This window comes from Myotis nattereri (genome assembly GCF_964212035.1).
Source record: "Myotis nattereri genome assembly, chromosome: 1".
Lineage (NCBI taxonomy): Eukaryota > Metazoa > Chordata > Mammalia > Chiroptera > Vespertilionidae > Myotis > Myotis nattereri.
The window spans coordinates 141235997-141262659 of record NC_138075.1 but is presented as its reverse complement, the minus strand read 5'-3'; the positions used below and the strand labels follow the sequence as shown (position 1 = coordinate 141262659).

Here is a 26663-nt window from a genome sequence, read left to right as displayed (position 1 = left end):
GTCACCGTTTTTATGCCTGCTACTTTTGGGAGATATCCTAATTTTGCAAATTTTATTTGCCCAGCAGTTTGCTTCCTAACTCTGTGTCCAGTATACTCTGTACTCAAACTTCAATAGGAATAAAATTTATCCAGGAAGAATGTCAGAATTCAGATTCCCAGGCCCTGCACCAGAAATGTCTGTTTAGTATGTTGGGAGGCCGGAAACATGAATTTTATTGAGCAACAAGGTGGTCTGGGGATCACACATGCAGAAACACTCCTCTAGTACAAATAAACTTCTGTGTCTACATTCAGGGGGGCCCTTAATTCATTCACTGTGCTCCAGAGGTATATGTTCTAGTTTTAATACATTTTTGCATGGGTTATTTTATAAAACTCTATAAATGTGGGCATGTTCACAATGTGGGGCATATGCCCCACAGAGGGGCAATTTGATTTTTAAGGGGGGCAATTCGAGAATGAGTTATTAACAGTGAATTTTTTTTGTATTTCTTATGGTTTTAGGTTCCTCATATACAGTATATAAATATATATTGTGACATTTATGCATTTCAGTTCTCTATTATATGTTTTTGAAACTTTATTTGCTATTTTTTCATATCACTTGGTATTATTATTTTTTAACAATTTCTTAGTGATTTCTTCTTCAGTACTTCAGCTGTCCTTTCGTTCTTTTATTTTTCTTTTTCATGGATGCCATGTTCTTTGGAAGCTTGTTTAGACCGAGTTAATGGCCTCTTAGGCTTCCTCCACGTGAATAAGAGTGCACTTTGGGAATAATAAGAATTATATGCCACGGGGGAGGGGCATCAGGATTTAGAGATGCTTAGGTGGGGCATGGCCAAAAAAAAAGGTTGGGGACCGCTGCTCTACATTTTCACATAAAAGTCCTCAACTATGGCAGCGGTTGCTCATACTAATCACTTTGTACATTGACACTTCAGCTGCACTGGGAATGTAAAACGTAGCCCTTGTATGATCATGATTTTTTTTTTTTGAAACCTAAGCATTTAACATTTAGTTTCAAGCACCGTATCAATATTCAGTATTAACAAGTTACGATACCTAGATTTATACAGACTCTGCTTAGAGAACATGCTCCCATTTGTGAGTGCCATGGTCTTCCCTGCCTTGGTTAGGCTGACTCTCTTTCAAGAAAGGCCCTCTCTACTTCTCTCTGTCCTGAGGAGTTGCCGAGCAGCACCCTCTGTGTTGTGATTGACCCACCGTTTTTAAAATTAAAATTAGTTGCCAACAGTTACAAAAATCCAGACTCCAGGCTTCTCCTGACAAGCCAGGGCCTCTAGCCGACGGGGCCTTGGAATCGTACATGGTGTCCACCAGCCCAGCGGCTTCCTCCTGGACGAGGAACATGCGCTCCACCTTCATTCAGTCCAGCCCCAGGCCTCCCAGCTTCCAGCTTTTCCACATGTTCTAAATCTAGGCCACAGAATTTAACAACCAAATGATGTCGTGTCCTCTGCCAGTGTTTTCAATCTTATGTTTGTTTCCTCATTGATGGTGCACTATGGGAGAGAGAGGAGGTGTGCGTCTGCCCAGCCATGCGGCAGTCAGCACTCAGAAGGCCCTCGGTGAGCTTGTGGTTGACAGAGAGCGTGCACTGTGGTACCCAGTGTATTTCCTACGGTGCATCTCTTTCCAGCAAGACCGCGAGTTCCTCAGTGGCTGGCACAGTGACAAAGACTAACTGATCTGATCTTTTAATATTTTATTTAGAATTTTTACTTGGATAACAAAGGAAAAAAAGAAAGCAAGGAAACAAATGAGAAGATGAATGCTAAGAACAAGGAATGCTTACTGGAGGTAAGTTACTTTTGCACAATAGAAGAAAAGAGGAGGACGTTACCTGTACTCACAAACTTCCTTATGAGGTTGGGGCTATTATTGCTCCATTCTTTCAAGGAAAGAAACTGAGATTTAGTTACTTTCCCACTGTCACAGTGCTAAGTGGTCAAGAAGCCTTCAAGTCTAATTCAGCAGCCAGGACTCTTAAGCACCATGGAGTTCTCACTCTCTTTAGGCAAACAGCATGCAATATAAATATACTAGGGGCCCAGTGGATGAATTCATGCACAGGTGGGGTCCCTAGGCCTGGCCAGCGATCAGGGCCAATCGGGCCATCTCACACAGTCCCTGTCGGGGCCTGCCAGGCCAGGGGGAGGGACAGGGGAAGGACTGCGGGAGGTTGGCCAGTGGCGGGAGGTTGGCTGTGGGAGTACATTGACCACCAGGGGGCAGCTCTTGCATTGAGTGTCTGCTCCCTGGTGGTCAGTGAGCATCATAGCTACTGGTCAACCAGTCATTCCCTTCATTTGGTCATAACGGTTGCTTAGGCTTTTATATGTATAAATACCTTCGATCAGAGCTGTAGACAAAAATAACTATTAGCTTAAAGGCTAGTTTGCCACAGTTTGTTTAAATGTGAACAAAATGTATTTTACCTTTCATGTGTTTATATAATTGGAATCTCAATTTCAGGAAAGCTTCTGTGGAACATCTGTCATTGTGCCAGAACTTGAAGGAGCTCTTTATTTGAAAGAAGATGGAAAGAAATCCTGGAAAAGGCGCTATTTCCTTTTACGAGCTTCTGGAATTTATTACGTACCCAAAGGGAAGACTAAGGTTAGAAAGGGAAAAATCTAGTAAAAAAAAGTGTCATGGAAGTGAAACTAAAGAAATCTTCAGGTGGCAATTTAAATATACTTACTTTGTTGTGAGAGTGATGTTATTACAATTTATACTAATATTTACCCTATTGGGATAGATTTATAGAAATCCTCTTGTAATATTTCCCATAGCTCTCTCTTGAAGGTGAAGAATTTTATCTGTTTAAAGTCAGGTTTCAAAAATTATGACCAAGACCTAGCCAGTTTGAGTCAGTGGATAGAGAGTCGGCCCATAGACTGAAGAGTTCTGGGTTTAACTCTTATCAAGGTACATACCTTGGTTGCAGGCCTGATCCCTAGCCCCAGTCAGGGCGGGTACAGAAGGCAACTAATCAATGTGTCTCTCTCACATCGATGTTTCTCTCTCTCTCTCTGTCTCTCCTTCTCCCTTCCACTCTCTAAAAAATAAAAATAAAATAAAATAAAAAATCCTTGGGTGAGGATTAACAACCACAACAAAAAAATTATGCCCAAAGCATTTTTCTAGAGATTAATTTGTTACTTTGTATACTTATTCCTGAGAATTTTCCCCCCTGTATTGACTATTTTGTTCTATAGTCATAGTAAAATTTATTTTATCTGGGATCATAGAGGTATTAGAAGTCTTGATAGATCTTCATTTAGATTTTAGCCCTTAACCTCTGAACATGGAGTTGTCTTCTGAGGTGTACTATATGCATTTTCCTAATTTAGCAGAGTTCCTCAGACGTCATTTAATTTTTACTTGGTGATTCAGAGTTAGTGCCTCAAATCTACAAGCATAGAGTAAGTTCTTCTTTGAAATATCATTTTGACCATTATCTTTTTCAAAGACCCTTCTTAGAGGCTCAGGGCTTTTCCACCTTTTGTTTATCTTTGAAAACTTTAGAATCTCTCTCATCTATATCTGGGGTGAGCCAGAACATTTTGCCTGCACTGCCCAATCCAGGACGCCACCAAATGGAATATTCACAAATTGTAGGCTTCTTCTGATAGGCTTGACCCACAACCCCATGCAGGTGAAGTCGTGGTGAATATGCAGGTCTGCGCCCAGAATCTATAAGACAATGTTATCTCTATTGGAATGCAGGAGAAGCATTATGGGTAACGCTTGGTCCAAGGCAGCTACCAGTAGCTCCTACTGATACAGTCCCAGCTGTGCCATCTTCAGTCCAGTCCTACTCTGGGGACGTCACAGTTGACCCACTCATGATTTGTTTTATTTTAGAAGTGCTATGTCTTTGGCATTTACATATAAATGAGACATAGATAAACCTACTACAAACAACACCCCTAGTGATGTTACAATAGGACAACATACTTTCTCTCACAGCTGCTACTAACAGTGGAGTGGAGGAATTAGCCAGTAAGTCAAGAAAAAGAATAAAAATGTAATTATTGGAAAAGAAGAGACAAAAATTATCTTTATTCACAGTTGACACAATTGTCTATCTAACTATATAAGACACTTAATGGAAACACTATTAGGATCAAATAAACTTACCAAATAAGAAATTGTTTTTCTTTACACAAACAATATGCAAATTAAAATATAAAGCAAAAGGTTTCATGCATAGCGGAAATAAAAAATACAAAATACCTAACAATCAACAAGAAATGTTGAAAGCTTATGTGGCATAAAATATAAAATTTAATAAAGGAAATGAAATAAATGAATGAATAGAAATGTAACATCTTACTAGATGGAAAGATTAATTCTTCCCCCCAAATTTTCTATATATTCAATCCCAAGAAAAATTTCAGTTGAATTCATTTTACTTGAAGTTCATAGACTGTTTCTAAAATTAATCAGAAAGATGACACCACAAAAATTGTGAAGAACATTAAGGTAGAATCCCTCCTCAAAAAAACATTAGGCAAACATAGGACAGGTAGAGACAGCAGATAAACAGAGAGCCATCTAATAGAAAGGAAATTAAAGTAAGCATTTTACAGCAAAGGAGGGAAATGTGCTATTCAATAAGTAGCATTGAAAAAAATGTACATCCACTTAAAAAAATAAATTTAGGCCTTATACCATGTTCTAAATCAAATTCTAGATTAATTAAACACATTTAGGAAAAAGGAATATAAAATCTTAGAAGAAATATACATTAATATTTTCATAATTTAGGAGTGGAGTAGCCTTCTTAAGCAAGACTAAGAACCCAAGATTATAAGGAGAAAATTGACAGGTTTGATGTACAAAGTTGTTCTTAATTCCTCATGGCCAAAGATCCAAACAAGAAATGAAAGACTTGCTATAGAGTCCAAGAGTACAACTGCAGCATGTATAATCAAGTATGAAGACCAATAAAATACAAAGAGTTCAGCAAATCAATAAGAACAAGATAAATATACTCATAAAAAAAAGGCAAAGTTTATTTAGTCAGAATTGACAGGAAAAGGAATATCAGTAGCCACTGAATAAGTTAAAAGTTGATCTATCTTACTAAAAGCAGGGAAATGTAAATTAGTGAAATATTTCCTCCCATAAGATTGATAATATTAACAATATTGATACTATCCAAATTTCAGCAGGAGTGGGTAAGAAAAATGGCACTCTCTTGCAGGGAGGTTGGAAGGTAAATTGGTATAAAATGGTATTTATAGTAAAATTTCACTTGTGTTTCAAAAATTGTGTGTGTGTAAGAATATGTATGTATGTATGATATCTCCACATACATACGTGTATAAATGCTTACCCAAAAACATGTGGAAGAGTACTACTAAACTATTAACAATAGTATTTATGGAGAAAAGAGTGGAATTAGAAAAAGGAATGATGAAGGAAGATTTTCATTTTATTAGGTATATATGCATTGTTCTTTAAATTATAATGAATATGTTTTATTTTTCTAATTAAAAAGTTAAAACTTTGAAAATCTAGAAGAAAATATCATATAAGAAAAAAACAACAACCATAAATAAAGGAATAATTGGGCACTGAGGTGTAGCAATTCTGCCCTTCACTCTATTCACTAACTAGGTAAAGAATTATAGAATGTGATGGGGGGTGGGGAAGAGTAATAGAACAAATTTGTAACTGAAGTGTAACCAAATATGTAGATTAGAGGTAGCAGCCTTCACAATGGATGTTATACATGGGGGAGAGATCTGTTTCCATAGCAACACCATGGACAATAAAGAGGAAGTATGAAAGGAATCTTTTTTCCTCAGGAAGAAGTGTATGAAGTGTGTGCTGTTTTCCTGAGCATCACATTTACCTCTCATTGTTCCTCCTGAAGGGGACTTTTTTTTTTTAACGCTCAATCATGAAATCCATCACTGACTTAGTGATGGCAAAAGCCAAAATGACATTTCTGATAAAGTGGCTGGTTACCTTGTCTTGTCAATAATGATGCCTCAAGGTTAACTAGTCAGCGCTGACCCTGGGAGTGCATGTGCAGGTGCCAGAACAGCAGTGGAATCTTTCACTCCACTCTTGGGCCTGTGGCACGCCGTTTTAGGTGAACTCCTTTGCTTCTTAAAATGCAGGCTTGGCATTTAGGAAACTAAACATGATAGATGCTTCAATAAACTACCTAAAATTCAACATTTTTCAACTAAAACATCATTCTTAGTTGTGCCCTCAAGAACAACCTTGGAAAAAATATTAACCATCAACTGTGTTAAGGATTGTTTTTTTCTTTCTCTTTCAGACATCTCGAGATCTGGCATGTTTTATACAGTTCGAAAATGTCAACATTTACTATGGGATTCAGTGTAAAATGAAATATAAAGCACCCACTGACTACTGCTTTGTTTTAAAGGTATGTTGTAAGAAGTCTTTATTTTATGTCTATATGCAATGTGAGTTAATATTTCCTTTCAAGGAAAAAAAATGTCAAATGTCATATAGTTAACCGCAAGTATAATATAGTAAGCTTTCTATTTTAAACCAATATAGGAAAGGAGGAAACATTTCTACCAGCTCAGATCATTTCCCAAGTCTACAACTTTACAGCGAATCTGTAATAAGTTCATTACTTATTGGACCCTTATTCCATTGTAAGAAGATTTTAGAAATTAGGAACTTGACATGTCCGGGTTGTGGGCCTGATCCCCAGTAGGGGGCATGCAGGAGGCAGTGATCAATGATTCCCTCTCATCATTGATGTTTCTATCTTGCTCTCTCCCTCTCCCTTCCTCTCTGAAATCAATAAAAATATACTAAAAAAAAGGCGGGGGGGATGATGACTGGGAAGATACCAAGAGCTACTTCACAATTTAAAAAAAAAAGATTCATTCATTTATTCAATTTTCATTGAATGCTAGCTATCTGCTAGGCACTGTCCCAGGTGCTGGGAATACAGAAGTGAACTGAACATATGATAACCCCGGTCCTCATGGAGTTTACATTCAGTGTGTGGGAAATGGTAATAAACAAAAAACATGCAATGTTGTCAGGGCATGATAAGGCTGTGGTTATGAAGCAGGGTAGAGGACAGATGTGCCCGGACTGGGGCCAGGAGTTTTTTGGATGAGGTGTTCAGGGAATAGCTCTCCAAGGGAAACCTTCAACCAAAAGATGTGAGTGAAGTGAGTGAATAGAATTACCTGGAGGAGGCCATTCCAGGAACAAGAACAATAAGTTCTTGCAAAGGCCCTGAGGTGGAGCCTATTGGGGTCAGAAGGGAGAGAGATAAGGAGAATGTCCTGCCTACTGCAAGTTCCTGCACTTCCTTCTCTGTTCCTGGCATAGGAAGGGCAATGAGAATAATGGCAAACACTTAGCATCTGGGTTGAGTGTTTTAAGAATTTTACATATACGAACTCATTTAATCCTTTTATCAACCTTATGAAGTGAGAACTGTGATTCTCCCTCATTTATAGACATGGAACCAGAATGAGACGCCAGGTGGGGCCTCAGAGGCCGCTACTCTCTCAGACACTATTTACTAGGAAACAAAATATCTTCTCTTCCCCGCCGTACATCACCGCCAGCACCCTTGAACCGTGTCTTCACTGTGTTCCTATCTGACCCTATGGTCCAGGTTTGGAATCCTGAGACCCTGAGAAATGACCAGAATGGAGGCCCTCATTTCCATGTGGACGGTTCTATGCACTTCATCTCTGAGTGTTGCCCACATCTCTCAAGTAGGGAGAAGATTCTGGAGAAAAGTTCTGAAATGCTGGTCAGTAAACTGGCTGAATACAGATTCCAGGGCCCTGGACCCATTGAATCAAAATATTTAAGGATGGGACCCAGGAATATCCATTTTTCTTAAGTTCAGTGTTCTAAGTCTAAACATCAACAGTCAGGACTTAGCTGGTGATGAAATACCCTCCCGAGTGGACAAACAGGATGAAAGTTGTCAGAAGGAGCAAAGGCCCAAGCCCCAGCGCCAGGGCCATGGACGGGAGCAGGGATGGCCGGCTGGAGAAAGATTTTGGGCCTAGAAGTCCCCAAGATGGGACTTTAGACACAGTGAACAGACTCAGCTTCCTGTGCCGACACACATTTGGGACTAGGTCCTAGCGTCACAGCCTAAGTTGAATTATCAGACTGGGACACAGGTGATCCTGGGCACGGCTGCAGATGGAGTGCTGGGAACCAGGGTATTGGACTAGAACTTTTAAAACCCTCATCTCCAAGGCCTGTGTCTCCAGGAAAGAGTCGGGGAAGAAAGCTCAGAGGTGGAGAAGCCCACAGGCCTCATGGATCTAGGAACCAACAAGAGTCAGGGGCAACCCTAGCGGAACATGTATTTCCTTCTTTCTCACAGCGTTGATCTGTTCTGGCCTCAAGCCAGTTTCTTCATGTGCCATCACCCTGCTCATTTTGCTCTTTTGCATGCTTGTCAGTTCCTTCCCAAAATATTGGGAATATTTATTAATTTGCTGAGTATAAGGCTCTGTCACCATTTAGAGAACTTATTTATGAACATTTTGGTCACATATTTCCCTTTCTGTCCACTATCAAAAGAATTGTTGATATTCAAATATTTCACTGGGATAAGCAGATTTACAGAATTCAAAAAATACACACATACATTTCAAAAGGAATGCAACATATGGGGAAGTATGTTAAGAGATTGCATGATTCCACCCTAGCCAATTTGGCTCAGAGGACAGAGCATTGGCCTACAGACTGAAGAGTCCCAGTTCGATTCTGGTCAAGGGCACATGCATGGGTTGTGGGCTCAATCCCCGGTAGGAGGCATGCAGGAGGCAGCTAATCAATGATTCTCTCTCATCATTGATGTCTCTCTCTCTCTTCCCCTCTCCTCTTTCTGAAATTAGTAAAAATCTATTTTTTAAAAAATAAAAGAAGATTGCATGATTCCGTGGACACATACTGACTGATAAGTCCAGCCAAGAAGGTTTTTATTCCCCAGGCACCCCTTCTACTGGTAATTATGGTGTGAGCCTCCTACTCATCTTTATTTACTCAGCAGTTGGTGTATTTCTTAACACCCAGAAGTATTTGTTGAATGTGTGGGGCCTCAGCTCTAGTTAGGGTTCTGCCACTCTCTTTGGACTTGGACACATGGCTTACTCTCTCCGGCACTTGGTTTCCTCATGTGCAAGTTAGAGGATCTGTAAGTTCCCTTTTAACAGTGATGTTCTGCAATTGCCCCGACCTCTGTGCTCCGTGCTGAGCTTCTCTCTTTTTATGGTTGAGACAATCAAACCAATTGCGAAAGAGTCTAGCTTGTGGAACTGAACCAGCATTTTTTCCTTAAACCGCTTTGCAAATAATTTTGCAACAAAAGGCTCAGTTAGGCAGTAAACCCCTTGGCAAGGTCCCGAAACATGACTGGAGAACCAGCACAGCGACTTGCTATATGATGGCCAGGGAGCCAAAAGGATTTCTGTGTTAACAAGGGAGCCGGGAAGGAGCCTGGTGTCTACCAGGTAACTCATCTTAGAGCCATAAAATCTGAGCATTGCAAGAGTCCTCGAGGTCACCTGATGCTTAATCCTGCTGCATATGTTCATAGTACACATGTGGTGTAAGGACATCAGTGAGGATACCCCATTAATGTTGGAGAAAATGAACCAGGGTCTGTACATCTGTCTCCTCATCACAGAAGCAGCCACTGATAGAATGCAAGTTCAAGAGTTCTTGCCTCTCTTTTACGCTCAAAAGCCATATGTTTAAAGGAATGGCCACATTTCACTCTATTTGGATGAAATTGTTTATTGTGCTATTTCTGTGGATACCTCTACTTACGTTGCTTTGTGCATTTCATTGCAAGCACAATGCGAGTTATAGTCTGCTCCTGGGAGCCTGGCTCTCACATGGCATGCACCAAATAAATAAATAAATACTTTCAATGTGGCAAAACCAAAGTAACAATGTCACCTTTTTCAATTTCTCAGAAAAAAAAACACAAACCTCCTTTCTAAAAACAATTATAAACATTAAGTTGCTGAAGTGACCATGTTTTCCCCTCCTATTTGACAGTGAGAACAAGAACCTTGTTCCAGGTTAGGGAACTGTGTTTCTGGTGCTGAAAGAGGAGGACTTTGGTTTGTCTCTGTGAGTTTTATGTTGAAAGGAGTACCTTGGGCATCTGTGGAATGTCACGTTCCATTCAGGGAATGAGTCCTCAGCTTACCTTCCATCAGTGTGACCTGATTAGTTAATGTAACAAATCCTCTTTTTGCTGGTGGATCATATTATTTGAGTTGCTGGTCAGTTTCACTTTTAAGGGACTCAACGGGACTCAAATGGGATAACATTTACAAAAATGAAATCTAATACTCAGAATTAATAAGGAAGCATTGAACCCAAATAAAATCGTGTTACACATTGAAAAGTGTGTGTTGCCATCTGCCGGCCAGAATGGAAAAGGACAGGCTACATTCAGGAACCTAATGTGGAGCTCAGGAGAGAGGAAGCCTGTGGAACTGGTTCAAGTGACGCTGACACAAATTCTGAGGGCTGAGGGACCTCAATAAAGGGAACTGTTTATGCAAAGATAAAAGTATAGCCCTAGCCAGTTTGGGCTCAGTAGATAGAGCCTCGGCCTGTGGGCTGAAGGGTCCCAGGTTCGATTCCAGTCAAGGGCACATGTCCAGGTTGCATGCAATAGGGGGCATGCAGGAGGTAGCCAATCAATGATTCTCTCTCGTCATTGATCGCTCTCTCTCTCCCTCTCTAAAATAAATAAAAATATTCTTTAAAAAAAGATCCTATATAATAAAAGCGTAGTAGGCAAATTGTCCCCTTGACCCGGAGTTTGACCAGGGGGCAGCTGGCGGGGGGGGGTGGGGTGGTAATAGGGGGCGCGGGGGAGGGAAACCCTGGACAGCATCAGGTGGCCGGGGAAAGAGAGGGAGTGCACTGGGCTTCTAGCAAAAGTATAAAGGTAGACTTCAGTCAACTGGCTCAAAGGCAAAAAGGAGGAATTTTTTATAATTTCTGGATTTTTCTGAGGCATCTTTAGAGTTTGGAATTTTGGCTTAATAGCTTGATAAAAATGCGTGAATTCTAGGGGGTAGGACAAGAGATTCCAAGCTTCTAGTGGACCATGGGGTGAAATATATAGTAACCTGTCTGAGCCTTGGTTTTCTCATTTTTAAAACCAAAAATTACCAACCTCTCACCAAGCTCTCCAAGTCTCTGTGGGTCTTGTTATTTGTTCTGGGCACAGTCAGCAATACCACTGACTCTTACTGGCTGTGTCATTAGATACATCAGCAAGGTGACTACTCCAAATGCTGCTTCTCAGATTCAAACTGAAGTTCAAAACACAATGACCTTGGCTAAGATCAACTTTGAAAATAGCCACTTCCTTGAAAGTCAGTGATTAAGCCAAAAGCAAAACTGAAGTGGGGAGATCTGTGCAATAAATACTCTGAGAGGAGAAGTGGACAGCTTCATTCCCTTCCTGCACACCGAAGCTGGCTTCCAGCTCTCTTCGCATTCTGCCGGGGTTCTTGTCCCAGCATCAAGAAGGGTTCAGGAATCTGGAGAAGGCTGTGTGTGGATGTTAAATAAGAATCTGGGGACTAATAAAGAGTCCGGAGACGAGATATAATTTTGAAAGGCATTGGGGGTCAGAGGAGCTTGGCTAAAGGAGCTAAGTTCTAAGGTCTTAAGTCTAAGGTGTCAGGTTCTCCTCGTCCCCCGGACCCTATGCTTTTTATTAACACAACTTTTCCTGAGGCAAGGCAGAGATATACACTTCAAAGGGTCAGGGTTTAGTACAGAGTCCATTGTCAGAATGGGGGAATTAGCCTACGGCTGTTCAGGTATTTGGCCAGTAGGAGGCAATAACATGTAGATTAAGATGCCTTTTAGCTGTCTGGCAGCCACAATCAATTTAATGTATCCTATTCAGGTTTGAGGAAATGCTTTTAGCCTTTCCAGATGCAGATGACTACATGTGTGACTCAACCCTGTTGAGTCTCCAAGTCTCATCAACCTTTTGATGAAACTCCTGAAATAGTGACATGCTGGAATTGGTCTCCGGCAGCATTCCATCTCGCTTTCAGCACCACCCGCAATTTTATGCTGATCCTAGTAGGATTAACGAACTCCTCTGAGAAATGGAGGAAGACAGAGGTGGTAGCATGTGCCTGAGCACACACACAAAATGGTTATGGTTGGAAATTATTTCTCTCTGTATCACAAACTTTATGAAAAATTATAAAGACCCATGAAAATGTGCATGGTTCTCATCTCAGAACCTAGATTTGGTTGCTGGCCCCTTGCCTTAGGGCCATAAGACTTCTGGCGAACAGGAATTCTTGCACTTGTTTATTTCTCTTAACAATAATTTCCACCTTTGGCCCGGAATACTGAGCATGTACCAGGCCATGTATGAAGCCCTGGGGGTCTTCATCACTGAATGGCAGACATGGTTCCCACCCTCATGGATCACACAGGCTACCAGAGACAGAAGCATAAAACAGAAATTACAAAGGCAATGAGGATTCAGAAAGATGGGTGCAGGGGATCTATATGACCAGGGACCTGTGTCTCTCTCTCCCTTCGTGCCTGCCCATATCCCTGTTCTCACTGTGAGCTCTGGGAAGGCCTGATGATTCCTAGTGCAACACCCAAGGACATTGCCACTTGAGATTAGACAGAATTATTGCATCTCCAGGCCATCCATCCAGAGACCAAAAATGCCCCATTTGGGTAGGAGATCACAGTTAAGAAAGGATAATTCTAGAGCATCAGACTACAGACTGAAGGGTCCCAGGTTCGATTCTGGTCAAGGGCACATGCCCGGGTTGCGAGCTCAATCCCCAGTAGGGGGCATGTAGGAGGCAGCCAAATAATGATTCTCTCTCATCACTTGTGTTTCTGTCTCTCTCTCCCTCTCCCTTTCTCTCTAAAATAAATATAAACATATTAAAAAAAGAAAGTATAATTCCTAAGTAGTAGAAATAACCTTAGGATTGACTGGGAATCACAAAAAACATTATTAATTCTGTGACATAAGAATATTAGGTAAATTCCCTAATCTGATAAATGGAGAAATTTCTTGTGGGGCTAGAAACATGATAGTTGTGAAAGCTTTCAAAAGTTGAAAAAGCAGAAATGAAAATTATAATTGATAATATAATAAGAAGTGCTTATGATAAATCATGTCCCAGATTTCCTAAATCCCTTCAAAATTTAGCCCATTTTAAAAGTATCGCTCTCACCAATCCTAAAATTACTCCCAATACCTATTGCCACCATCTCAGGAAATCACATACATTGTTAGAGTTTTTTTAATTTTTTTGAAATATTATAGAATTATACACCTTTGGCCCGGAATACCAAGCATGTACCTATATGATTTTATTAACCAATGTCACCCTAATAAATTCAAAAAAAAGTTTAAAATTTTTTTGAAAAGCACTAATGAATGAAGAGTTTATGAATGGTCTTTGATATGACTATTTTCTAGCATCCCCAAATTCAGAAGGAGTCCCAGTACATCAAGTATCTCTGCTGTGATGATGAAAGAACTCTAAACCAGTGGGTCACGGGAATACGGATCGCAAAGGTGAGTGAGCATTTGGACCTCACCCTATCTTGAATTTGAATTTGCTGACCACCTGCTTGGCCTGGGTCCAGTCTTTGTGTTCTTGTAAAACAGTTGATCCATTCTTTTCTTTTTTTTCCCCAAGTTTGTAAGTACTAGCTTTTATTTTATTTATTTATTTTTAATTTTGTTTTATTGCTTAAAGTATTACAAAGAGTAGTACATATGTCTCCTTTTTTTTCCCCCTTGACTTTTGGGGAGGGTTGGGAGGTGGGGGTAAGAGATCAACCGAAGGACTTGTATGCATACTTATAAGCATAACCAATGGACACAAGACACTGGGGGGTATAGGAGGCCGGGGGAAGGTCAAGGGGGATCCATTCTTAATATGTCCATGCCACCGATATTATTTGTTTGTCCATTGTATTTTTTAAGTAGGTGACAGGGATAGAAACATAGACCTCTCCTATGACCTGAGAATCAGAGGTTTACTTTCACATGAGACTTTTCAGATCTCTGTTTACTCATGGAGAGCATTGCAAGTATAGTGTGTAATTAAGAAACATGAGGTGTAATTACATACACAAGGTGTAGAATTACACGAAGACATATGATCAGAATTCCATAGCTAAAGGTCTCCTCTAATGTCTAAGTAAAAGTAGTAACTGTCTCTGCTAATCTGGAAAATTATCTAACACATGAAATAACACAGTTAAAAATCTCGGGTATAAATTTTTACTCCTCAAAAACTTTACTAATAGCCCACCTGTTGACCGGAATTACCAATAACATAAACATCTAATTAACACTTTTTTTTCATCCTCACTGGAGGATATGCTTATTGATTTGAGAGAGAGAAAGAGAGAGAAACATCAATCGGCTGCCTCCACTACACATCCCAACCAGGGATCGAACCTGCAACCTGGGTACGTGCCCTGAACGGGAATCAAACCTGCCACCTTTTGGTGTATGGGGCAAGGCTACAACCAACTGAGCCACCCGGCCAGGGCAACACATATTTTATATGGTATATGTATTATATACTGTATTCTTATAATAAAGCTAGAGAAAACATAGTATTAAGAAAATTATAAGGAAGAAAAAATATATTTATGGCATTTATTGAAAAAATCTGAATATAAGTGAACCCACGCATTTCAAACCTGTATTGTTCAAGGATCAACTGTATTAAAAAAAACAACTTGAGAAAAGAGTAAAAAGAGTACTCATGAAGTATTTCCCCCCTCAATATGTATATTGCAAATGAGTGCAGAATTTGGGATAAATAGATGACTTTTTGCTGCTTTTGTGTTTCCTCCCTAGTACGGAAAGACTCTCTATGACAACTATCAGCGGGCCGTGGCAAAGGCTGGGCTGGCCTCTCGGTGGACAAACCTGGGCACTGGCAATGCAGCTACACCAACTCCGCCTTCTACAGGTACCACACAGAGCAGAAACTCTGACACCTCTTCGAGCTCAGAGTATTAGGGTTTTGGCCGGTGGTGCAAGCTGTGAAAGAATTCACAACTGGGAGAAGAGATGGATGCAGAGAAAGGGAGTTTATTTTACTTTCCATGAAGGGAAAGGGCCAGTGCATTGCTAATCAATACAAGGGCAAGAAAGGAAAGTGACTTCCCCCTTTTAAGCCCTGGCTGTTGCTAAGCAACAAGGAAGTTGAGCACATATCAGGGAGGTTATAGTTTGTTCCTTAGGGCAGATGTTCTAAGGAGGTGTCTTTATCAGCATCTTCACAAGCCTGTAAAACATGCTTAGAGCAAAGGCTATGATGAAGAGTTCAAAAGAGGCTTGTTTGAAGGAGAGGGTGGAAGGGCTCTTTCTACTAATTATCCCTGAGTTGTGAAAACAGCAGGTAAGAGGATGAAAGAATGTAGCCTTGAAAGTAACTGTCCCTCAGTTTGAGCAGAGGAGCTGTTTGAATCAGAGAAGCTAACAATGTTGGGGTTTAATTACCAGGTGCTCCTCATAAATTGTGGAAGGCTACAGCAAAGGAAAAGAAAGGCCTTCTTCTTGTCCTTACACAGAGCTCATGTTCAGACTTATCCAACACATCTTATAAAACCAGAACTTTGTAGACAATACAGAATATATTTCTCTTCTGATGATCAGGCTTGAGATCTACACATAGTGCCCTGGTCGGGTGGCTCAATTGGCTGGAGCGTTCTCCCACACCAAAAAGGCTGCGGTTTGATTCCTGGTCAGGGCACATACCTAGGTTGTGGGTTTCATCCCCTGTCATGGCAGGTACAGGAAACATCCGATGGTTCTCTCTCTCTCTCTCTCTCTCTCTCTCTCTCTCTCTCTCTCTCCCCTGCTCACTCTAAAAATCAATAAAAAACAAACACATAGCTACACATATACATGCCTGTATCTGTTTCTTTATAACTGACTTTTGGCAGAGCTTTGACCTTTTTTCATGATATGCTTATGGATCAGATGGATCAAACTATAATACAGTTGATCAGAGTGAGCTGGTAGGAAGCTGTCTCATCAGAGAACAAGTGTTCATTAGCCTCCACCACACTGCCCACACCAATGACAAGATCATTCCCTGATGTTTTGCCTCAGTGACATCATGGCTAGAGCTTTGTACCCAATCCTGGACCCACATTTTTTTTAATATTTTTATTAATTTCAGAGAGGAAGGGAGAGGAAGAGAGAGATAGAAACATCAATGATGAGAGACTCATTGATCGGCGGCCTCCTGCATGCCCCACACTGGGGATGGAGCCCGCAACCCAGGCATGTGCTCTTGACTGAAATCAAACCTGGGACCCTTCAGTCCGCAAGCCGACGCTCTATCCACTGAGCCAAACCAGCTAGGGCTGGACCCACATTTTAAGGGTAGCATTACAGCTCCTTGTTGTGTCTCTGAGGGAAGAGCAATGAGGGATGAAATAGGGACTACATGCAGCAACATATAGCTTGTGGTTCTTACAACAGCCCTGCAAAGTATAAATTATTATCCCCGTGCCACAGGTGAGAAAACTGAGGCTGGGAGAAACGAGTGTCTAGAACAGCCGTGGGCAAACTACGGCCCGCGGGCCGGATCCGGCCCGTTTGAAATGAATAAAACTATTGAAAAAAAAGCCCGTACCCTTTTATGTAATGATGTTTACTTTGAATTTATATTAGTTCACACAAACACTCCATCCATGCTTTTGTTCCGGCCCTCTGGTCCAGTTTAGGAACCCATTGTGGACCTCGAGTCAAAAAGTTTGCCCACCCCTGGGCTAGTATCTTCTCAGTGGCTGAGCTGGAAGTCAAACACGTTTATCTTTAAGATAAATAATGGTGAAAGAACTGGAGCCAACTATTAATGGCGGAAAAGTCTGGTCGGTTTTCCAGTGTTGAAGGGTGGTCATAGCAAAGGCCAGCATTTATGTTCTTTGCTGCTTCAAAGGATAAAAACCAATTTGAATGTGCGGAAGTTGCAGTGAGGTCACCTAGACTTAATCCACTCTCAGCACCATCTGTGTGCTGATTACCTATAAACATACAAATCACTCCAGCCTTCTCTGTTCACCTCCAAACCGATGTATCCAACAGTCTGCTCAATGGCTTTCCTGGATACATCACAGACAGCTCAAACCCAACATCTGTAAAACGGATCTCATCATCTTACCCTCCAAACTTGCTCCTCCATTGCGGTTCTCTGTTTCCATAAATAAGATCATCATCTACCCCATTTCTCATGCAGGACATACCCTCAAATCCAGTCGCTCCTAAATCCTGTTGATTCTTCCTTCTAACTATTGGTCAAATCTGTCCTGTCTTTTCATCTCATCAAACCCAAGCCACCGTCATCTTTCACTTGGCCTCATGCACTGGTTGAGTTGAGTTGGCCTCCAGTTAAGCCTGCATTTGCAGGCTTCTCCCCCTCCATGAGACCTTCTCCTGCCTAAAGAAAGCACTTTGGAAACTTGCCACTGCTCTCAAATAAAGTCCCAAGTCCTTAGCAAGACCAACAAAGATGCATAATATGTGTTCATCCATCTCTCCTGCCTCTTCTCCCTCCCTATCTTCCTGTTCCTACCACATATACCATTTGCTTTTTCCCAGTTCTGTAAATCCCCTAGCACCATCCTTTCTCAGAGACTTTACAGATGCTGTATCCCTACCTATCCCAGGTCTCAAATGAACTGTCCTTTGTAAGCCAGGCATGATTAATAAGCCATGGATGATTATAATCTTTGAGTTCCTGCCTCTAGAGCAGCGGTTCTCAACCAGTGGGTCGCGACCCCTTTGGGGGTCAAACGACCCTTTCACAGGGGTCGCCTAAGACCATCAGAAAACACATATATAATTACATATTGTTTTTGTGATTAATCACTATGCTTTAATTATGTTCAATTTCTAACAATGAAATTGGGGGTCACCACAACATGAGGAACTGTATTAAAGAGTCGCGGCATTAGGAAGGTTGAGAACCACTGCTCTAGACTCTGATGGAAAGCACGAGGCCAGGGGCCATTTCTGTCTTGTGCATTATGGTTTTCCCAGAACCAAGTGCAATGCCTGGCAGATAATAGATGCTTAGCTGGAAATAGAAGATGGTTGGAACAACAAATGAAATAATTATTTAATAGCCATCTCATATGGTGATTAAAGAAAATTGAATATATTTAAGGAAAGGGGAAAGGGGACAGGGGATCCAAAGGGAAGGGCTGGCTTCATAGTACCGAGCCAAGGGGACATTGGGTTGATGATGGCAGCACCCAGGATGGAGTTTCATCCTTATATGCAGTCACTGGTGGGAAACTTGTCATCAGTGGGTTTGAGGGCTGAGCTGGTGGGCGTGAAATATGGATGGAATGCAGGTGTGCTATCAGGTGTTTTCAGGACAGTTTCAATTCCTTGTATGGTCTGACTCCTGGAGTCCATTGAATTTTTCCTGGTGTTATGTTCCCCTGTGGTGGGAAGCTTATAAATGGCTGTTAAGGATTGTATTGCCCTATAGTCCTAACATAGAGTTTCTCTGAAGATTAAGTAAAATAATGTATGTTAATGTCCTTAATGCTAAATGCACAGCAAATGTTAGTTCCATTCCTTCTAAATGATTGCTTAAAGCCAGTTTTTGAAGAACACCATTGCAGCAGTCAGATGAGATTTCCATTGATTAAAAAGATGGATCTTGTACATGATGGACTAACCCTTAGTACAGTGGTTCTCAACCTTCTGGCCCTTTAAATACAGTTCCTCGTGTTGTGATCCAACCATAAAATTATTTTCGTTGCTACTTCATAACTGTAATGTTGCTACTGTTATGAATCGTAATGTAAATATCTGATATGCAGGATGGTCTTAGGCGACCCCTGTGAAAGGGTCGTTTGACCGCCAAAGGGGTCGCGACCCACAGGTTGAGAACCGCTGCCTTAGTAGATAGTGAATTAACCCAAGTTGGTGCTGCTGTAGAGTCTTATTTATCAAAAATCCTTAGGTTCTGTCATTGACACCAGCCCTACAGAGAACAAACTAGCTGAGATTTTTTTTAAATAAACCATACTGGGCGCCATCCCTGCTAATTAATAAAACTAGAGGCCTGGTGCACGAAATTCGTGCACTTGTGGAGGATCCCTCAGCCCAGCCTGTGCCCTCTCGCAGTCTGGAAGCCCTCAGGGGATGTCCGACTGATGGCTTAGGGCTGCTTCCCGCAGGGAGCGGGCCTAAGATGGCAGTCAGACATCCTTAGTCCTGCCGCAGAGGCACCGCCGCTGTGCTTGCTAGCCGTGAGCCCGGCTTCTGGCTGAGCAGTGCTCCCCTTGTGGGAGTGCACTGACCACCAGGGGCAGCTCCTGTGTTGAGCGTCTGCCCCCTGGTGGTCAGTGCTCATCATAGTGACCAGTCATTCCACCATTCGGTTGATTTGCATATTAGCCTTTTATTATATAGGATGCTTCAGTGAGCATCTAAAGAGAAAAAAGTCCTCAATGTAAACTTTCTTTCCGTTTACATCTTAGAATTTATTGCCATAAGCACTGGCTGTGTAGGATATTAAGTTCTATAGTAGTGACTAGTGTGGAAGGAACTGAAGGTGAGTTTAGAAGGAAGTGAAGCACTTTCAAATAGAAGGTGAGTTCATTCTTCTCAGTATGTACAAACATATACATACACAGTGACCATGGTCACATCTTAGCAACAGAGACCTGCTTGAGTTCAGTTCTTGCCAAATATTATTTATTTTCAAAGCCTCTCTCTTCATCTGAACTCACAGCACAAAATAAGTAGGGCTCTCCAAAAATGTTGCAGGGACCTATGTCCATCCAAAGGGCCTGGTCAAAATCAAGCTCTATGATCCTTCCACCACCCACTCCCCCACAAAAAACAGTTAAGGTGAACCTCAAAAATGATGTTTTATTAAAAAATGTGCTTTGCCCTGACTGGTTTGGCTCAGTGGATAGAGTGTCAGCCTGCAGACGGAAGGGTCCCACGTTTGATTCCAGTCAAGGGCATATACCTTGGTTGGGGGCACATACCCAGTGGGGAGTGTGTAGGAGGCAGCTGATCCATGTTTCTCTCTCATCAATGTTTCTAACTCTCTATCCCTCTCCCTTCCTCTCTGTAAAAAAAATCAATAAAATATATTTTTTTAGAAATATATGAAATTTAATCTCATTTTTTAAAAAATGTTCTTTGGGGTCAGGAGTTACTGGCTGATTGCACTTACTTGAACCTCAGGCTGTTTGGGGCACTGGTCAAGGAGCCCCCTTCACCCACAGCTGCCTGCCTGAGTCATTGGCCTACAGAGTGGGGTTCCCTCAGAGAGGAGTGATCCCCCGACCTTGAAATTACACACCATAGGTCAGAACAAGAACTGGGGCTGAGGTGAGTGTGGAGCTGGCACAAGCTGTACCTGGGAGAACATGCTATGACTTCACTTGGTAGGGCTGGAGGCAGTAAGCCCAGGGCCCATTCTGCCTGATGCCGCCTCAGCTTTAGCTGGCAACTTTTCTCTGAGGATCTAGAATCCCTTTCTGCCCACCTCCTCTCTGTAAGGACAGAAAAGGGGCCTTTCTTTTCTTTTCTGTGGCCTTCCACAATTTATGAGAACACCTGGTAATTACTTCAAACCAAAGATTGTTAGCTCCTCTGATTTAAACTGCAGGACAAGATAAGCTGCTCTCAAGCCTACATTCTTGCATACACACCCCTTCTCCTTGTTGTTTTCCACAACTCATGGATAATTAGTAGACAGTCCCCTTCAAACCAGCGTCTTTTGAACTCTTTCATAACTTTTGCTCTAAGCATGTTTTACAGGCTGATAATGACACCTCCCTAGCACATCTGCCCAGACTAAAAAACAAATTTTCAAATATAAACCCCTTGATGTCTTCTCAATTTCTGCCCAACAAACCCCCCTGCCTCCCTTGTCCAAGGCTTTAAAGCGGGGAGGAGGGGGGGGAGGCCAGGGGCTGCTTTTTGTTTTGATTAGCAATGCAGTGGCCCTCTTCCTAAACTTCCTCTCTGTATCTCTTCTTTTTTTTAATATATTTTTTATTGATTAAGATATTACATATGTGTCCTTGTCCCCACGTTACCCTCTACACCCCCCCCCTCGCTCATGCCCTCACCTCCCCCCCCATTGTCCATGTCCATTGGTTAGGCCTATATGCTTGCATATAAGTCCTTTGGTTGATCTTTCCCCCTTACCCCTACCGTCCCCTACCTTCCCTCCAATGCCCGACAGTCCAATCAATGCCTCTCTGTCTCTGGATCAGTCCTTGTTCATCAGTTTATGTTGTTCATTATATTCCACAAATGAGTGAGATCCTGTGTATTTATCCGCTCTCCAGTTCCATCCATGCTGTGGCAAATGGTAAGAGTTCCTTTTTCTTCTTCCTCTTCTTAAAGAATACCTTTCAGCATTTCATATAATGATGGTTTGGTGGTGATGAACTCCTTTAGCTTTTTCTTATCCGTGAAGCTCTTTATCTGACCTTCCATTCTGAATGATAGCTTTGCTGGATAAAGTAATCTTGGTTGCAGGTTCTTGCTATTCATCTCTTTGAATATTTCTTACCACTCTCTTCTGGCCTGCATGGTTTCTGTTGAGAAATCAGCTGACAGTCGGATGGGTACTCCCTTGTAGGTAACTGACTGTCTTTCTCTTGCTGCTTTTAAGATTCTCTCTTTATCTTTTGCTCTTGGTATTTTAATTATGATGTGTTTTGGTGTGGTCCTCTTTGGATTCCTTTTGTTTGGGGTTCTCTGTGCTTCCTGGACTTGTAAGTCCATTTCTTTCACCAGGTAGGGGAAGTTTTCTGTCATTATTTCTTCAAATAGGTTTTCAATATCTTGCCCTCTCTCTCCTTCTGGTACCCCTATAATTCTGATGTTGGTATGCTTGAAGTTGTCCCAGAGGTTCCTTACACTATCTTCATATTTTTTGAATCTCTTTTCTTTTTTCTTTTTTGGTTGGGTATTTTTTGTTTCTTTGTATTTCAAATCTTTGACTTGATTCTTGGGATCCTCTTGTCTGCTGTTGGATCTCTGTAAATTATTCTTTATTTCAGTCAGTGTATGCTTAATTTCTAGTTGGTCCTTTTTCATGTCCTCCATGGTCTCACTATACTTATTGAGGGATTCATTAAATTTATCGGCGGTTTCCATAAAATTCTTGAAAAACCTTATAAACGTGGCCTTGAACTCTATATCCAGTCGTTTGCTTTCCTCCATTTCTGCCATTTGTGACCTGTTTCTTTGTCTCCGCATTTTGGCTGCTTCCCTGTGTTGATAGAGTGGCCCTGCGCGCCAGGTGTCCTGTAGGGCCCAGTGGCTCAGCCTCCCCAGTTACCTGAGGTGGACACTCTTGGTGCACTCTTGGTGCCTTGGTTGTTGTAGGATCACTGGGAGGAATTGACCTCCAGGCCAATTGGCTGTGAGAATCAGCTGTGTCTGAAGTGGGAGAACTTCTGTGCTGAAGACACCCTTCTGGGGTAAGACTTGCTTCAGTGGGGCTTTGGTGCTCACTGAGTCTGCCCCCTGAGTGTGTCCCTTATGGATCTGAGGAGTTGCAATCTGGATGGTCCCCCTCTGACCACTGGGTACAGTGGTTCCTGGATCTAAGGAGGTGCTAATTCAGCCTCTGCCTGAGGCCACACAGCAGGAGCCACGAAGAGGCTCAGCTGTGAAGCAATGCAAGCCGCTGCGGGGCCTTGGGCCTTCTCTTGGACGTTCCGGGTCTGCCTGGCTCGGCTGCAGTTAGGTACATTCACATGCAAAAGCCTCTGCTGCAGCCTGGGTGGGGCGGGGTCTCAGGGAATCAAAGGGCGGAGCAAGCAGCTATGGCTGATTCTCCGCCCAGCCCTAAGGAGTCGCGCGTCTCAGTGACCCGATAATTGCTGCAAGCACCTCTGAGGGAAAGCCGCCCTCAAGTTCGCCCGCTGCCCGACAGTCCAGCTTCTCCCCGTAAGAGTCCTGGGTCCCCAGAGACTTCCTGGAACCGGAGTTCAGAGCAGTCTGGAGCTTGTGATTCAAAAAGACAGCCGCGTCCTCAGGTGCCACCCCCTTTACGCTCGCGCGAGCCGCCGTACCTCTGCACTCAGCCTCCGCAGCTCCTCTGGCCCTTAGTGTGCTTTTCTTTCCTTCTAGTTGTAGAAATTACACTCAGCCAGCCTTCCTGTTGTTCTGGATGATGTCCGCTCTGTCCTTTGCGGTATTTTTCAATTGTTGTGGGAGACGGCAATTTCCCGGTGTTTATCTATGCCGCCATCTTAGTTGCTCTGTATCTCTTCTTTAGTTGTGCCCAAAACCCTAACACTCCCCTTTCTCTTTTCCTGCCCTCTCTTCTTTACATTGTTGAACCAGAGTCCTGGAGAAACATGCCCAAGTGGTGCAAGGTCGCTAGCTGGGAGGCATAAACCACATGGGACCCACGTGTTTCTGCTATGGTCAACCTTCTGAGAAAACATGGAGGCACTGTTCTACATCCAAAGTGCTTAACAATATAAGTCATTGATTTGTTGTTGTTGTTGTTAATCCTCACCTGAGGATATTTTTTCCATTGATTTTTAGAGTGTAAGGAAGGGAGACAGAAAGAGACAGAGCCTGGCCGGTGTGGCTCCATGGTTGAGCGTTGACCCAGGAACCAAGAGATCTCCAGTTTAGATTTCTGTCACGTCACATGTCTGGGTTTCGGGCTCAATCTGCAGTAGGGGATATGCAGGAAGCAGTTTATTAATGAAGTTTCTCTCTCATTGATGTTTCTACCTCTCTATCCCTCTCCCTCTAAAAGTCAATAAAAAACGTATTTTTAAAAATATGTATATATAGAGAGAAACATCAATTGGTTGCCTCTTACACATGCCCCTACCAGGGCCCGGGATCGGATCTGCAGCCCAGGTACGTGCCTTGACTGGGAATCAAACCCGAGACCCTTCCGTGTACAGGGCAATGCTCTAACCACTGAGAAACACTGGCCCAGGGCCATGTATTCTTGATAAATGGCAGTTTTTCTTTCATATTGGGCAACAGACATGGAGACTTTTTTGGTACTTATTAAATGACTTCATGACTTCAGCAACTACTGCTAGTCAGTCAACTACTTTCTTAACATGGCAACTGAGAGAAATCCAACCCAATGTATTTTAAGCAACAGAAGTGAGGGGTAGAGATTTATTAATGCACAAAACTAGGAAGGGTAGGGATAGGCTCATTTCAGGCACCAAAGGGTCCAGGTTGACATGGTATCATCAAGATACTGTTTCTTTCTTAGGCACTGTCCCCATGAGGTGGCAAGGATTACCATGGAGTCTCCGGGCTTATTTTTTCACACAGCAATAATCTTAGTTCAAAGATTCTCATCTCCAAAAAAGTCCCAGGAAGGGCTGTTTCATGCCCATTCCTAAGCCATCTCACTCTGCCCAAGAGGATGCCATCTCCTGCTTTGCCAGGTGGGGTGGTGGGGCCGGCCCTTTGCAAACTTTATGGGCTAAGCAAAGGGGTATTTTGGGGAAGCTGCACATTTTGCTCAATTCCCTCTACTATTTTTGTACCCAAAGTACTTTTTGTTGAGGATAATGTTCAAAAGTTGTTCCTGTACACAGCAGGGTATGAAACCAGATACATTTCAACAACAGGAATATTTTGGAAGGCAGCTATGCTCACCACTATACCACCAACGCAACCTGAACAACAGGAATATTTTGAACGAGGTTTTCAAGGTTTATTCTCCAATGACCAAAAAGTGTTTAAAAGTGGAACATACTATCTTCCGGTTAATCCAGACTTTGTAGCCTGTACAAAGCATTCACTCTCCTGAACCATCTGCTAAACCTCACAGAAGTCCTGACATAAAACCTCCGATTTTTCCTAAGGTTCCCAGTTAACCATACTATGCCCATGAATCCCTTTCTTTTGCATTAGAGCTATAAACTGCTTTCTATTTTCAGATGAACTTTCAAGAATGTTGGAACGTCTTCCCTACTCATCTTGTTTCTCTTCCTCCCTCTCAGGGCTTACAGCAGGCACTGCCCAGGCCAATGGTCAGATTCCCCAGGCTGCACACTCAGCGAGTGCTGTTCCTGAGGAAGCCCAGAGACATGTTGACACAACTAAGGTAGGCCCGAGAGTAACTGACACACCTCTATCCAGCTGTCCCCTGTAAACCCACATTCCAAACCATCAGTGGTGTTCTAACTGGTCTTTTAAAAAGAGAATACAGTAGTTAGTTCCAACGACTAAGGCCCTATAACTTCATTTAGATAATTGCTTTATATATTTTTTATCTTAAAATTACATAGGCTGGAATGGAAAGTTAAACCAACTGCCATCACACTGCTTTGGGGAAATGTACAATTTTTATATTAATGCTGAGGATTGACAACTCTTTTTAATTTAGCTACATGTATCTGGCTGAAGCGATTTTCTTGGTTTAGTCAATGGTTTTAGACTCTCTGAAAGTGGCTCCTGGGTTTTTAAGCCCTTGGGATTTCTACTTACTTTTTCTGAATAAATTAGAGCAACGAGTTCGTCAGAAGCCCTACATTAAATGAGCCCCAAAACCAGATTAGAAGACTACTACTAAACGTATTTCACTATAAAATGTGCATTTAAATTTTTCTGCTAATGTTCTACATACATCCTCAGGGTGATGGAGAAGAAAACACATTTCAAAACAATAGCCAAATTGGTATACTATTCTCTATAACTCTTTTTTTTCTCAGTAGAGGGGGTTAATGAAGATTCATTAAATCCTTCTAAAAACTGTAGCTAGAAGCTATACTTTAGTTACTAGCCCAGTTGATAACATTTCCATTCACTATACAAGTTTCCTTGACTATTTCCCATGTGTGATTCAAAACAACCTTAAATAATTGCAGCTTTAAAAAATTTTCACTTCATTTCCACCTTTCATTTTGTCCGTCAGCCAGTGGTGGAAACAAGTAACGTTGCAAGCTGTGTTTCTGCCACCTCAGCTCGCACTGTGCTTCCCCTGTGTCATGTTCACGGTTTCTGTGGTGCCAGTTGAAGACAAACACTTTTAAAAGCTGAAAGCAATTAAGGATCCCAGAATAGAAATCACTTAATTATGTGTCACCATCAATTCCCCAACTGCCGGTTCAGAAATTTTAAAAAAAAAAATACATCACCAGTTAATTAGCTTATCATGTTAAGTAAATAAACTAAAATAGAAACTCTATTGTAAGGCACTTTGTGAGGGGAAGAAAACTTCTAAATGGAATCTTCACTGGGAAGAGGTTATCAGGCAAAGAAAGAAAGAAATGAAACCCCGATAAAATGTAAATTGCAATGATAATTATCACTAAAACAGAAGGATTCAATTCAGCTGCCTGAAATTTCTGGGGAAGTTACATTATACAAATATAATTTATTGTGATCTCTACTACCATTGGCATGCTTTTGTTAGGATAACAAAGTTTTGGCCAAGTTTGATGTTCTGGTTTCTACCAATAGCACATGCTTCATGATCTTCCTCTTTGGAACCACTCACGTTTATTTCACTTGATTGCATCATAATCCTGAGAAAACCCTAGATAATAATAGGGATTATAATTAGCCATCTGGTTTTCACACAGCCA

At 41.9% G+C, this 26663-nt stretch overlaps 1 protein-coding gene across 1 annotated transcript in view; it reads left to right on the top strand.

Moving 5' to 3' along the window:
- The window catches only part of APBB1IP (amyloid beta precursor protein binding family B member 1 interacting protein), a 106511-nt gene that overhangs the window by 77751 nt on the left and 2097 nt on the right, over window positions 1-26663 (top strand). Inside the window, exons 8-13 of the mRNA XM_081104262.1 lie at window positions 1740-1826; window positions 2502-2645; window positions 6331-6441; window positions 13528-13626; window positions 14929-15043; window positions 25077-25180. Coding sequence (XP_080960388.1) covers window positions 1740-1826; window positions 2502-2645; window positions 6331-6441; window positions 13528-13626; window positions 14929-15043; window positions 25077-25180 — 660 coding nt within the window. The remainder of the gene's footprint in view (window positions 1-1739; window positions 1827-2501; window positions 2646-6330; window positions 6442-13527; window positions 13627-14928; window positions 15044-25076; window positions 25181-26663) is intronic.